This window comes from Diceros bicornis, chromosome 24 (genome assembly GCF_020826845.1).
Source record: "Diceros bicornis minor isolate mBicDic1 chromosome 24, mDicBic1.mat.cur, whole genome shotgun sequence".
In the NCBI taxonomy this organism is placed as follows: Eukaryota; Metazoa; Chordata; class Mammalia; order Perissodactyla; family Rhinocerotidae; genus Diceros; species Diceros bicornis.
In genome coordinates, this window is record NC_080763.1 from 15,225,775 (window position 1) to 15,238,471 (window position 12,697).

General features: G+C 39.1%; 1 protein-coding gene across 1 annotated transcript; it reads left to right on the top strand.

Moving 5' to 3' along the window:
* The first annotated feature begins 683 nt into the window (after positions 1–683).
* Positions 684–12,374, top strand: CCDC196 (coiled-coil domain containing 196). Its single transcript, XM_058567934.1, has 10 exons — positions 684–733; positions 841–993; positions 2,284–2,380; positions 3,078–3,128; positions 4,813–4,906; positions 5,078–5,154; positions 5,692–5,751; positions 6,414–6,552; positions 12,012–12,070; positions 12,255–12,374. Exons 1-10 carry the CDS (start codon positions 684–686, stop codon positions 12,372–12,374), a joined length of 900 nt encoding a protein of 299 aa, XP_058423917.1.
* Positions 12,375–12,697: the final 323 nt, after the last annotated feature.

A 12,697-nucleotide genomic window follows, 5' to 3' on the forward strand; every position in this document is an offset into this window, starting at 1 on the left:
CACTGTGCTCTACAGATAGTAGGCATTCCATGGAGGTTAATTGCCGAGGAAGATGATGTTGATGAGTTATTTTTGACAGGCCACCATTTTCTAACACAGTAGGAATTCCATAATATGGATGTGTTGTGATTCTGTCCTATTCAATCAAAGACTTCAGAGCAAAACTTTTGGCATTGGCTAAAGCTAAGGCAAGAACTTGATCAGGGGGCCAGCCTGGTGGCATAGTGGTTAAGTTCATGCACTCCGCTTCCGCGGCCCAGGGTTTGCAGGTTCAGATCCCAGGCATGGACCTACATACCGCATGTCGAGCCATGGTGTGGTGACATCTCACACACAAATCAGAGGAAGATTGGCACAGATGTTAGCTCAGGGCCAATCTTCCTCTCAAAAAAAAAAAAGGAAGAAAAGGGAAGAAATTTTTAAAAAATCAAAAAAGCATCAATCAGATGTAGTTCACTGTATTTTCAGTCAACAAGCTGTCATTGTTGTTGGAGTTACTTAAAAGACCTATTGATTCTGTGGTCTTAGGGCCTTTGTGACCTCAAGCTATAGCTAAAATCAGTCCAGTGCAACAGGAGTTTCAAGAACAGCAGCACAAAAAAGATGACTTAACTGAATGGAACAAGAAGGTACATATTTTCAAGAAGACTGCTTTATTCTTAGAGTAGAAGTTTCCCTTCAAGATGACAAGCAGTTCAAACTCTCCAGGATCTTACTTGCCCTCAAAAACAAGGTGAGTCTTTGACAGAAGATGCCAAATGGTAACTACCCGGGAGGGAAAAGAGAGTCTCTATTATCAACCCACGCTAAAGGAAGATATTGTGGTGTGTCTTCCCACAGAAGTTCTAAAATAGATGACAACTACTTGAAGGAATTGAATGAGGACTTAAAGCTAAGGAAGCAGGAACTGCTAGAGATGCTTAAACCTCTAGAAGATAAGAACAACCTCTTATTCCAAAAGTTAATGTCTAACTTGGAGGAAAAACAAAGAAGGTAAGGGCTCCCTACTCAGGATTTCCTAGAGGGAAAAAGGCCGTAGAACTTTAATCCATAGGATTTTCATAGCAATGAAAATTTATATTTTTTAAAAAAGGTTTAGACATTCAGCTATAATAGGTAAAGAATTTGTAACCACAAAATCAGAGTAGCAAGGAACCTTTTATTTTCTTTTAGTAAAATTAAATATGACTCAGCCCTCATCTCATGGGGCTACAGTTATTCTTCTTCTCCCTAGGGTGTCCATCCCAGGAAACAGATAAGAGCTTTTAATATCTTGAATCTATCTTGGTCTCACTGATACCTCCTTATTCATGTTTGTGGAATCACATTAGGATAGACGACTGCTCTTCCAAGCCAAGCAGTGGAACGACAATCTTTTCTGAGCCTAGGAGTCCTCTGGATTAGGGTCTGGCCTCTCTAAATATGCTACCCAGTTGAGGTTTTAACTCTTCACTAGGGCAGTCACTGTTCTTGGGACCCACCAACTCTCTGTTTTCTTTCTAGTCTCAGAGAATCTCACCTTAATGAGTCTACCTTCATTTTCTACCCTTACCAAAAGCATCTCAGGCAAAAGCCAGGCAGAAAGTCGTGGTCGAGCACCAGCTGCTTACAACCCAGAAACTCAGACTTTTCTCGGGACAAGAGAACACAAAGGCTTGCTTCTCTCCTTATAATTGAGAAGGAAAAAGTACAATGAACATAAACATAAATTAATTATTGCCTTGAAAGAACATCCTCTCTCACAGTCAAAAGACTTGGTATCGATTCAGATTTTGTTAGAAACTTCTTGATGGCTTGGATTCTCTTGGGGCTACCGTAAGGCTATAAGTGGTTTCCCCAACTAACTCAAATGTCTTTACACGGAGAAGCAAAGTGAAGGAGATGGACAGATATGGGGTAGGGAATAATTCTGGGATTTATCCTGAAGACAACAGGTTCTTTGACCTTCTTGTTCACAGGGGCAAAAGTGCCCCTTACTACCCCAAAAGTCATACACCAAAACTTTCTTCTGAAGGGGTGGAGAGGAGTCTCACTGGCTGTTGGCTCTAGGTTTTGAGCGTTAAAGAGCACAGAATTCATTATAGAGCACATAGCTGAGAAAAATGTCAGTTAGGAATGGAATTATCCTATAGAGACCATCTATGGCCAGAAGGAGTCCCATAACTCCTGTGTTTTCAGCTCCCATCTCACTCCCACGGTAGAGTGCTTTCTGACTGGTTGCAGATTATTAATATTCTTCTTTATGAAGTATTATGTTGTATGATGTTTCTGTCTTCCTTCTAGTCTGCAGATCATGAGGCAGATCATGGCAGGGAAGAGGGGTGATGAGTCTGCAGTCATGGAGCTCATTAAAGAAGCAGAAGAGATGAAGCAGAATCTGGTAAGATGTTGGTGGGCACTCCAGGGAATGGCCTCCTGAACAGGGCTCAATTCCATTGCTGTTGTCAGATGTGGAAGCAAAGACAGAGTGCTCATCTCTAGCATCTGATGCTCCAACACTCACGTCTCCTTGATCTAGAAAGTCCAGGGTGATCTGAAGGGAGTCAGATGAAATGTTGGAAAGAACAAGGATCGGCTAGCAAAAATTCTTTTTCTCTGGCTTTTTAAAAACCTTTTCATCTAGGGATTAATGAACATGAGCATATTAACACTTCACACTTCAGAAGGAATAGAGAATACCCATCAAAGTAAAAGAAATAGTGTGCTCTGAGAGATTCTTGTAAGATTTTTTAAAATCAACAATGTAAAGGATCTTAAAAATTAGAAATTAGTGATCTAAGCCCCAGAGAAATTACCATATGATTAGAATATCGTTAAGTGTTGTATGAGGAACTCATTTCTACTGATATCATACCATAATTAAAGTTATTCAAAATTATTTTTTTATTATCATCATCATCAAACTCATCTCCCATGTTCCTGGATTTTGGACTAGGCCCATTCATTGCCTTCCTCTGTGGTTTACTATGTCCCTGAACCTCCTTCCTTCCTTTACTTAGTAATTTCTTCCAACTTGAATTTAATGACTAGACAAACACATGTTTCTGTTTGTTTGGTTTTTCTTCCCCCTCCAACAGGAAAGGAAAAACCAGATGCTTCGGAAGGAAATGCAGATGCTATGGAACAAGGTGTGCCTCTAAGGATCTCTTGAAAGCATTGTCTTACAATCCATAAAGCAAAGAACTTGCCTTTCCTCTGATCCCCACCCTCATTTTCTCATGTCTCTGCTCCCACCCATGCCTCATTCCAATCCATTCTTTGCACAGCAGCCAAAATGATCCTTTTAAAACAATCAAATCGTGTCACTCTTCTTATGAGAACCGTTTACTCCTTAACTCCTTATTGTGGCATGATCTGGCTCTTGCCTACCTCTCTAGTCTCCTCTCATGGAAGTCCTCCCCTCTCCCACTGGCCTCCTTGTGATTTCTCAAATATGCCAAGACCTTTCCTATCTCAAGGCTGTTGCCCTTGCTACATCCCTGGCCTGAAATGCTATTTTCTTATCTCATCCTTCAGGTACCTGCTTAAATGTCACCTCCTCAGGGAAGCCTTCCTTGTTTATTCCATCTAAAATAGGGCACCCTGTCTCCTACTTTCTGTTATACAACTCTGTTCATGTCCTCCATAACACTTTTTATAATATAAGCTTATTATAATTTTTATTTTGTTATGGCTATTATTTTACTTGTTTCTAGTCTCCCTGCCCCACCCCCACCCCCACCCCCCCGCCCCGGAGTATAAGCTCCTCCAGTATCTGATTTGCTTTGTTCATCCCTGAATCCCTAGCACGTAGCACAATGCTTGGACCATAGTAGACAATCAATAAATGTAAGTTGAATGAATACCTAATTCTAATTCCCCTCTGATTTTGCAATAATCATGGCGTTGTTTAAGATAATAATAGTAGGGCCTTTTGCTGGAAAACCAGGCAGGGGTGAAAATTCCTTTGTGGTCTAAGTCCTTGGGATCTGACTGCTTTTTCACAGACTGCAAGACTAGAAGAGCAGGTTGTGTCTTGTGATATAAACAGGCGTGTGGTGTGCTCTCTGACTGCTTTTTTCATCTCACCTTTCTGCAAATAATCAGGATACCATCGAGCCCTGCATCTTGTACTGGCATCTGCTTCTAGCTCTCAGAGGCAGCTACATATCAGTTCTATGAATTGTCAGAAGTTTCAGTTCCTGAGTTCTTGAGGCCTTATGATAGGAAATCTGCCAGCACAATTCCTCTATCAAAATCCAGCTTCTCCAGAGCTCCTGTAAGACTTTTTATAAGGGATATCCATATATCTTAGCTTTTGATTGACTTTCCCTACCCATATTTTTAGACAGGAAGAAACGGAGAGAGAAGAGCAGCATGTCTAGTGCTTAAGAACACAGGCTTCAGAGTCCAAGAGACCTGGTTCAAATTCCAGCTCCGTACTTTCCCAGCTTTGTGACTCTAAACAAATGACTTAGCCTCTTCAAGTCCCAGTTTTTTCATCTATAAAATGGAAATAAATAGTCCTGTGAGGATCAAATGAGAATGGTTGTAATGTACTATAGTATAAATAGAGTAATGCAGTAAGAGGCTCACAGTGGGAATTGGCATATAATAAGGGGTCAGTTAATAGTTTTTATTATTATAAGGTATTCTCAAGGAACCAATGGAAGGGTTCATTCCATTCTGAACCCCCTTTGGTAGAACACTGTTCATGTTGGGCCCTGAGAAGTTGCTGACTGGCAGGAACCAAAAGCCTTGGCCCGTATTGGCTTTCCACTTCCCTCACTAATTCCCAACAGTTTAAAGCTTTGCCAAAATGTCTCTCTACAGACATTCGACACAGAAGAACTCGGTGATCAACAAAAAGCACCACAGATAAAAAACAAGGCAGACTTACAGGACAGAAAGGCAAGTGGACTGCATGGTACTTAGAATTTCAAGGTTGTTGGTGCCACACAGCTGGAAACAGCCTGTTGACAATCAGGGCTAGTGTGGGTAGGCAGATAGGTAGGATCTACCTGAGCCTGTAGGGTACATTGGATTTACTGTCTGCTGAGACATTGCACTTCTGTCCTGAGACCTCCTATTCCTTTAGCTTTCTTCTTTCATCCCAGGAAGACCAAGAATGAACTGGAGACATCATGTGCGGAGAAAATGAAGGAAACAAGGAAGGTGGCACGACCTTTCTGAACTGGAATGGCTTTTAGAGCTAATAGATTAGAAATCTTGAAGGTAGCAGTAATCTGCCTAAACTCTGGTGTGCTCTTGAACTGATGCAAAATTTTATAGGCGATCTGGTTCCCTTGGGATATTATATTCAAGTCAGAGTGATACTGCAAGTTTCTGGGAAATCATATTGGCTAGGGCAAAGTGGGAGAAGCTGTACCAACAATGACAGCTCTGCAATAGCTATTGTGATGTCAAAACACTTGTTAATTTGTTTTTGAACATTTATTTAGAGGTATTATGCTTGTGACTAATCTTTCCATAACCAACTCATTCATAGAAAATGATCCTATTCATTTAGCTTTTAGCTGTTGGAAAGGGGGTTGTACAGGTGAGGCCAATTAAGAGAGCTGTGTAGTTGAAACCAATTTATAAGTGAATCTATGACACCAGATTTTTGCTATAAAGTCTTTTCAGCATATTGAGAAAACTGATTTCTGATCTCAATTTACTTTGTCACCCAGAGGCTCTTTCTTCCACCAGGAAAAGCAACAGAGGAAAATGCCATGGGTCAGGTATCAGGAACAAGCCAACAGTCTTCAGGTACTAAGGTCTTCCAAGGCTGGACATGGGGTACAATTTCATTCACACAATATAAAGGCTTTTATTTGCATAATATTAAGCCTCATTCCCTCATCTGGATTACCAACTGTCCTGCTAAAGGAAATGTTTCATGGGGAGATTGCTGGACAGAACTATCTCCAGCTTCCCCTTGAGTAACTTGGGATAAATAGCATTTTTTCCTATGGTCTTGATTTTGTTCTATGTGAAATGGGGAAAACAAATCACATATACTTTCTGCCCAACTTATCTTTTTTTGTTTTCCTTTTTTTTGTTTGCTTTTTGTGAGGAAGATCAGAACTGAGCTAATTTCCGATGCCAATCCTCCTCTCTTTGCAGAGGAAGATTGGCCCTGGGCTAACGTCTGTGCCCATCTTCCTCTGCTCTATATGGGACGCCACCACAGCATGGCTTGACAAGCGGTGCATCGGTGCGCACCCGGGATCCGAACCTGCAACCCTGGGCCGCTGAAGCGGAGCGCGCGCACTTAACCGCTACGTCACTGGGCCGGCCCCTCTGCCCAACTTTTAAAGACTAAGCATGATGGGATCATTTTTTAACTTCCGAGTTAAAAGGATCTGGGTAACTGTGGATTTAGACAAGCCAATACTATATGAGTAGTTTTGAAAAATGTTCTCTTGTAGAATGACTTGGGCAAAGCAATTGAGCTGAGAATTGAAGCCTTGAAGAACTACCAGAAGGCCAATGACCTGAAATTATCACTGTACTTACAGCAGAATTTTGAGACAAAGCAAGCATTTTTGAATCCTTCCGGGTCCCAAGGTAGGTAGAGTGTCATAGGCACACAGTTTGAGATTTGTTCTGTTTTATTTCACAGTGGAGATCCCATTACTTGTAAAGTGATCAACACAATGCCTGGCATGCAGTAAGTTAAATGTTAGTAGTGTTATAATAAATGTTATCACTATCATCATTATCATTATTACTCAGAAGCTCTTGTACCAAAGTTAGGATTCCTCTGGAGAAAATGAAATTTTCCTTTGTAAAGACTAAGTAATATATTATGTACTTAGCATATGTAGTTGATACATAGTTGGCACTTGATAAAATATTAGTTTCTTCCTCATCTGCTCCCCATTCCTAAGAATTATAGTAGATTGATCCCATAAATCTTATTGGAATAAACTCTGCTACTTCAGAACAGAAGGCCAAGGAGATACACATCTGACGATGGTTGTGAATTTCACCAATCAGATATTCCTCTGGGAGTTTCACCATATTCCCCCAAAGGATTTATGACATCATTAGAGGAAATCATATAGTTTACCATTAAAAAATAGAATAAAGGAATGGCTTCTGAGGGGCAGGAGGCAAGGGTTCTTAAATTTTCAGAGATCTATGAATCTGAACTCTGTATTTTAAAAAAGAGATGTGCAATGAGAAATCATGGCTAAGGAATGACAATGTTTTATCAGCATCATTATGCATATCTCTAATTTCTTCTCAATCTTATTCCATAAAGGGCTTGAATAGCTTATAAAATCACACACAGCACACAAGATTAAATATATAGATGAGTAAATCAAAGCAAAGGGAAAATAAGTTGATGTCAAGTAATATACGAAAATGCATAATGGAAGTACTATAAACTTGGTAAAGGTAGGTTTCAAACTTGGTTCTGAATTTCCCAGAAAAAGAAACATGGATTTACAGCGTCCACAAAATAACAATAAACCAATTGCTCAGGAGAAACATAGCTTTTACTGGTACTGAGACCAGAGAGAAATTTCTCCTACAGGTCCTTATCATGGGGACAGGACACTCTATGTGTGTTATAGTAATTAATGTCCTCAATAATATTTCTAAAATGAATTCAGAATCTAAATTTCCTAAGCTGTTTCTTATCTGTTCCCTGGCACAATCTGATAAGAAATTATTAATTTGAAATTTTTAAAAACAATGGATCAGCTTAAGATGATTTGGTCCAGGTACACAGCACTCTGCTGGTCTGACTTGATCCATATGTAAAATTTAGAAAATCTAGGAGTTCGGATGGACTACCTATCCTTCAGCTAGTATTCCATTCATATTTTTCTTTTAACTGTTGTTTGATAAGAACTGGACGGCAGAAAGCTTGAGGTTTTCTTCTCCAGTAAGAACCTGGAATACAACCAAAAGCAATATAAAGTCACGAAGACACAAATTGAAAAGACAGAGGAGAGGAGGGTTAGGAAGAGGACAGATCCTTGTTTTATTTCATTTAAAATTAGCTGAAGGCCATCTCGAGCGATCCATAGGGTAAGGAGCCAAAAATCTTTTAGCTCCAGATTCAAATCAAGTCATGATTAGTAAATAGTGAAGGGTTCCATTTAACTTGATCATCTCAGGAGATTTTTTCTCCTTGTTTGCAGAACATTAAATCTGTGAACTTGGAACTAGGACAGCCCGAGATCAACACCCTCTTTTCTCTTCTCTCCTTTTATGCTGCTGGAGAATTAAGTGATAGGACACTAACTGTTCAGTTACCACAAATGAATGCAGCCACAGGCATGAGGGACCCATTGCTCCTGTGTTTTATTGATTGCGCATTTATTGAGTACTGATTATAGGCCAGTTTCATTTTCTAACACACACACACATACAAAATCTTTGGGTTTGTTTGAGCCCATGTGTATCTGAAATCTGAGTCCTAGATTTTGGTTATGTTGACTTATTTATAACCTAGTGTTTGATTATTGAAAATAAAACAAAAGAAATATTAGTTCTCTTCATAGAGGGATTTTCAAAGTAATTATGTTAAAATATTATTGCCAACAGTGATATGACAGGGAGGTGGTTTGGTGGTGCTCAGTGTTTCCCAACTTCTGTGTCACTTGGACTATTGTTTACTCGATATTTTCTGTTTAGATTGACTTCTCTAATTTCTTAAATGCATTCCTTGAAAATAAAATTTATATTACCGTTTTAAATGAAAAACCAATATAGTTTTCTGTAATAATAAGTATACAGAAAACAAAATCTTAATGTTCTAACAAGATGCTGAAGCCTGAGGCCTGTTTTATCTTTATTAGGAAATGAGATTAGCAAGATGTAGAGAGTTTTAAAGAAAACCAGCACCAAAATGAAGCTTTCTTCTTGATGCCATCAAGTTTGAAGGAAGTGAAAAGGAAATAATGTTCTCACTGTGATTTATAGTATTTAATGCTGTGTTCCAGCACCTCCTAAATTTATCTCAGTTGCCACTTAAAATAATCTCACCATCAAATTTTGGGAAATAGTACTTTAATTGAAAAAGCACTGGATTTAGAGTGAGATTTTGAGGTGCAGGCCTTACTCCTGACCTGGGCAAGTCATTTTAGTGTCAGGGTTTTTGCGTATCTAAAACAACCACAGCACATCATACAGCATGTTGAAAACATTTGGTTTTGTGTAACCCTCACAATGACTCTATGTGGTAGGTACTATAGAATAAGAAACAAGTTCAGAGAAGCCAGGCTTCTGACTCCATATCCAAAGATGATATCCATATCATCTCCTAGAATGTGCTATAAAATGACAGTGTTGAAGTATGTGATTTCTCATGACTCTTCCACTTCTAAAGGCTATGATTCGAATCCAAACTTATCACTGTTTAATGTGTAATCCTCACAGTGAAGAATCATACTTCCTAAAGTTAATCTGTTCCGTCATAGAACAGTTCAAAGGGGTCGACAGATTTGTAATTCTGCATTTAGCCCAGTAGGTGGCACCAATCACATCCAGGCTTCTAGTCCACAAATAGTGGTAATTCAGGAAACATGAAATGCTGTGGGAGGATTGGCCTTCTCTCACCCTTGGATAAAATGTGCTACATTTATATGTCAAATGAAGAAAGAAAAATTATTAATGTTTTTTGTCATGTTCCTTGGCACCAAGGTGTATTACTGGCAGCCTTGATTAGACCATATTAAATTCAGTATTCTTCCGCATAGTCCTTACCTATCATTCTGCTCCCTGAACTACCCTTCCCTCCATTCCAACAACAGCCACTGCCCACTTCCTCCACAATCCCTATCTAATACTGTTTTTTTTCTACCACAGATAAATTAAGTGATTGCGACACTGAATTAAAAAATGAGTTGGCCAATTGCACAGGGTGGTGATTTTTTTGAAGTTTAAGTACTTACTAGTGTTCCTGTCTAGTGTTCCTTTTCCTCTAGTTTCAAAAGAATTGAATTTCACAAACCTGTCTGAAAGAAAGGTGGAATGTAATTTTGGACGCACCTTAGGGTATAGGTCCTTCTGTTCTAGGCATTTCCAAGTAGAGGGAGGGTTTCTCCGGCTGCTCTTGGCCAAGAATCCCTCCTCCCACATCAACTGTCCTGTGTGCTGATTGGCTGCATTGCAGTGGTGTGATCTATGTAGCCGGCAAAATACTATCCTGTGTTAATATTACTGACTTGGTTACACTTCAGGCAATCTCTACTTGCAAATTCCCTTGAGGCCCAGATTGTAGGATTGCCATCATCGTCAGTTTTATTTGTTTAGCATACTGCATTACCTAGTCTTATAGAAGAGGAAAACATTTTATACCTAGGGTGAAGTCTTTCCTTTTGGTCTTTCCAGAGACGGATCACATTTGAAGGGATTTTCTTTCCCACCAGTGTAAAATTACAGTTTGACCCAGAGTGTGTGGCAGCCCTTCCCTGGCTTCTGTGGAGTCAAGAGAGCAGTTCGTGGCCTTTGGCAGTCACCTATCTTAGAGAGCACAGGCACCAAACAATCTTTGAATTCAGCTGACTTTCCCATCACACCTGCTGGTGTTTAAAGAAGAGATTTATCTTCAGTAATAATAGAACTTGTGATAAGACATTCGATTCTGATGTCCTTCTTTTCTCTCCTCCGCTATACCCCCCCCCCCCCCCCCCCCGGCAAAAAAGTCTTAGCATTTTTTTGAGCTCTTTTGAGAAGAAGCTAAAGGTTGGATGTGAATATTTTGCTACACTTATAAATTCAGATGAAAGCCCAGTGAGCTGGGAAACGAATACTCTTGAGACCTTATTTACTCTCTAACTCCCTCTGTTCCCAAAGCAAGTCATTCTTCCCAGCTGTAACCTTTACTTCGCTTTAGTGTTACTCTTCCTGATGGCTGAAATGCACACCAGCAGGTGCTGCTGAAAGGAAAATACTAGTGTTAAGCTAAACTGCCGAAAGGCAGGGGCGGAAACCCATAGCTAGCTCAAATCTAGGTCCTGGATAAATAATATTGCTCTCAAATACAGGCTTTTTTAAGCTTTGAGGCAACTTGAACCTTTTGAATGTCAAGGTTAGGTTTATGGTATTAGTAGGTTATGAAGTTAATTTCTAACTATGTCATTCTTTCACTCCCTATAAAACTCTGCAGAAGTCCAGTCGGGGAATAAAAATCCTCTTTCTTAAATATAAACTTTGAAGATTAAAAAAAAGAACTATTCTTTTATTAATATTATGACTATTTCAATGAGTGACAATAGATTCCAAACTTTTTGCATCACACACTCAGCAGAGCAGCATGTCTAGGCTGGAGTTCTCATATTTAGCAAATAGAAAGAGGAAGCCCAGTTAAATTTGAATTGCAGATAAATGATAACTTTTTAGTATAAATATTTCCCAAATATTGCATGGGACTTACTTATACTAAAAATTATTTGCTGTTTATTAAAATCCAGATTTAACTGGGTATCCTATATTCTAGTCTGGCAACCCCAACCCAGGGCAGACTCACCACAGAGCCTATTTAGCACCTTACAATTCTCCCTTTTCCCCTTTTTATTGCCTCCCTTCCCCCTCTCTATCTCAGCCTGTCATTCTCTCTGCTTCTTTTTTCTTATCTTGGCCCCCACCTTTATCTTTTGTTTGTTCTCCACTATCCACAGTTGGCCATTTTTGTGGAATATGTATCTGGGTTATCCGAGGGTGTGTAGATGATTTATCATCCTATTTCTTCATTTAAAGTTGTGTTAGAAGTACCTTTTGTAGGCTCTCAAATAAAATTGTTTTTACTTGCACGTAATCCTCAAGTGATTTTTTTTTTCCTGTGGGACATGTGTTCTCAACAGAAAAGTTTGCCACTCCAACTTTAAAAATATTGTGGGATGAAGTTATTTTTTAAAACAATCGTTAGAAAGTCCACATCCATGCCAATACCAGAGTCAGTCCTACAGTGATGTGATGCTGTGATGAATGTTAATAGCCTTGCAACTCAAAATAAAACTAGTTTTTCTCTCAAAGGAAGCTCTCATTTTCCTAATGTTTTCCACCAGGTACTGTGGGCACTACAACTATGGGCAGAGCAACTACTGGCAAAAATGAATCTAATTTGGTGAGAACTATTTTCATTTTCAAAATCATTTTAAAGGCTTGAATAGATGAGGGTGTAGATTTCTGGAATGCGTTTGTTAACGTACATTGTAATTTAATATTTTTAGGGGATTTGCAAAGTGAATGCACTTTGATGTTTTAGCTGTCTTTTTTTTTTTTTCTGTTTTTTTTTTTTCCTGTCTTAGACAATTCTAGGATCAAAGACCTACACAGAACAACAAAGAACTAAAGAGAATCAGTTTGATGATATAGGAGGGAGGCTCTTTTTTCAGAGGTCACTGCCAGATGAAGCTCTGAAGGATTAGGAAGCTCTCCCTCTGTTTGCTTTGGACAGATTTAAAGACAAGGCACAGCCAATTGTGTTAATTAAAATCTCTCAGACCTTTGTTTTAGTGCTGTTTCCCCTCTCTCTCACCACCAAACTGGGTGGAAATGCTTGGCCTTAAGCATGTCAAGAATTTAGTTATTTAGGGATTGTAAACAGCGTCTGATTATTTTGATAGCTTTTGATATGCATTTGAAATGATATGATATATGATATACAATGATATGATATGATAGCTTTTTAGAGCGTTTTGAAATGACTAGATTCAAATCACATTGTATGTTGTTAACAAGTCCACAAAAA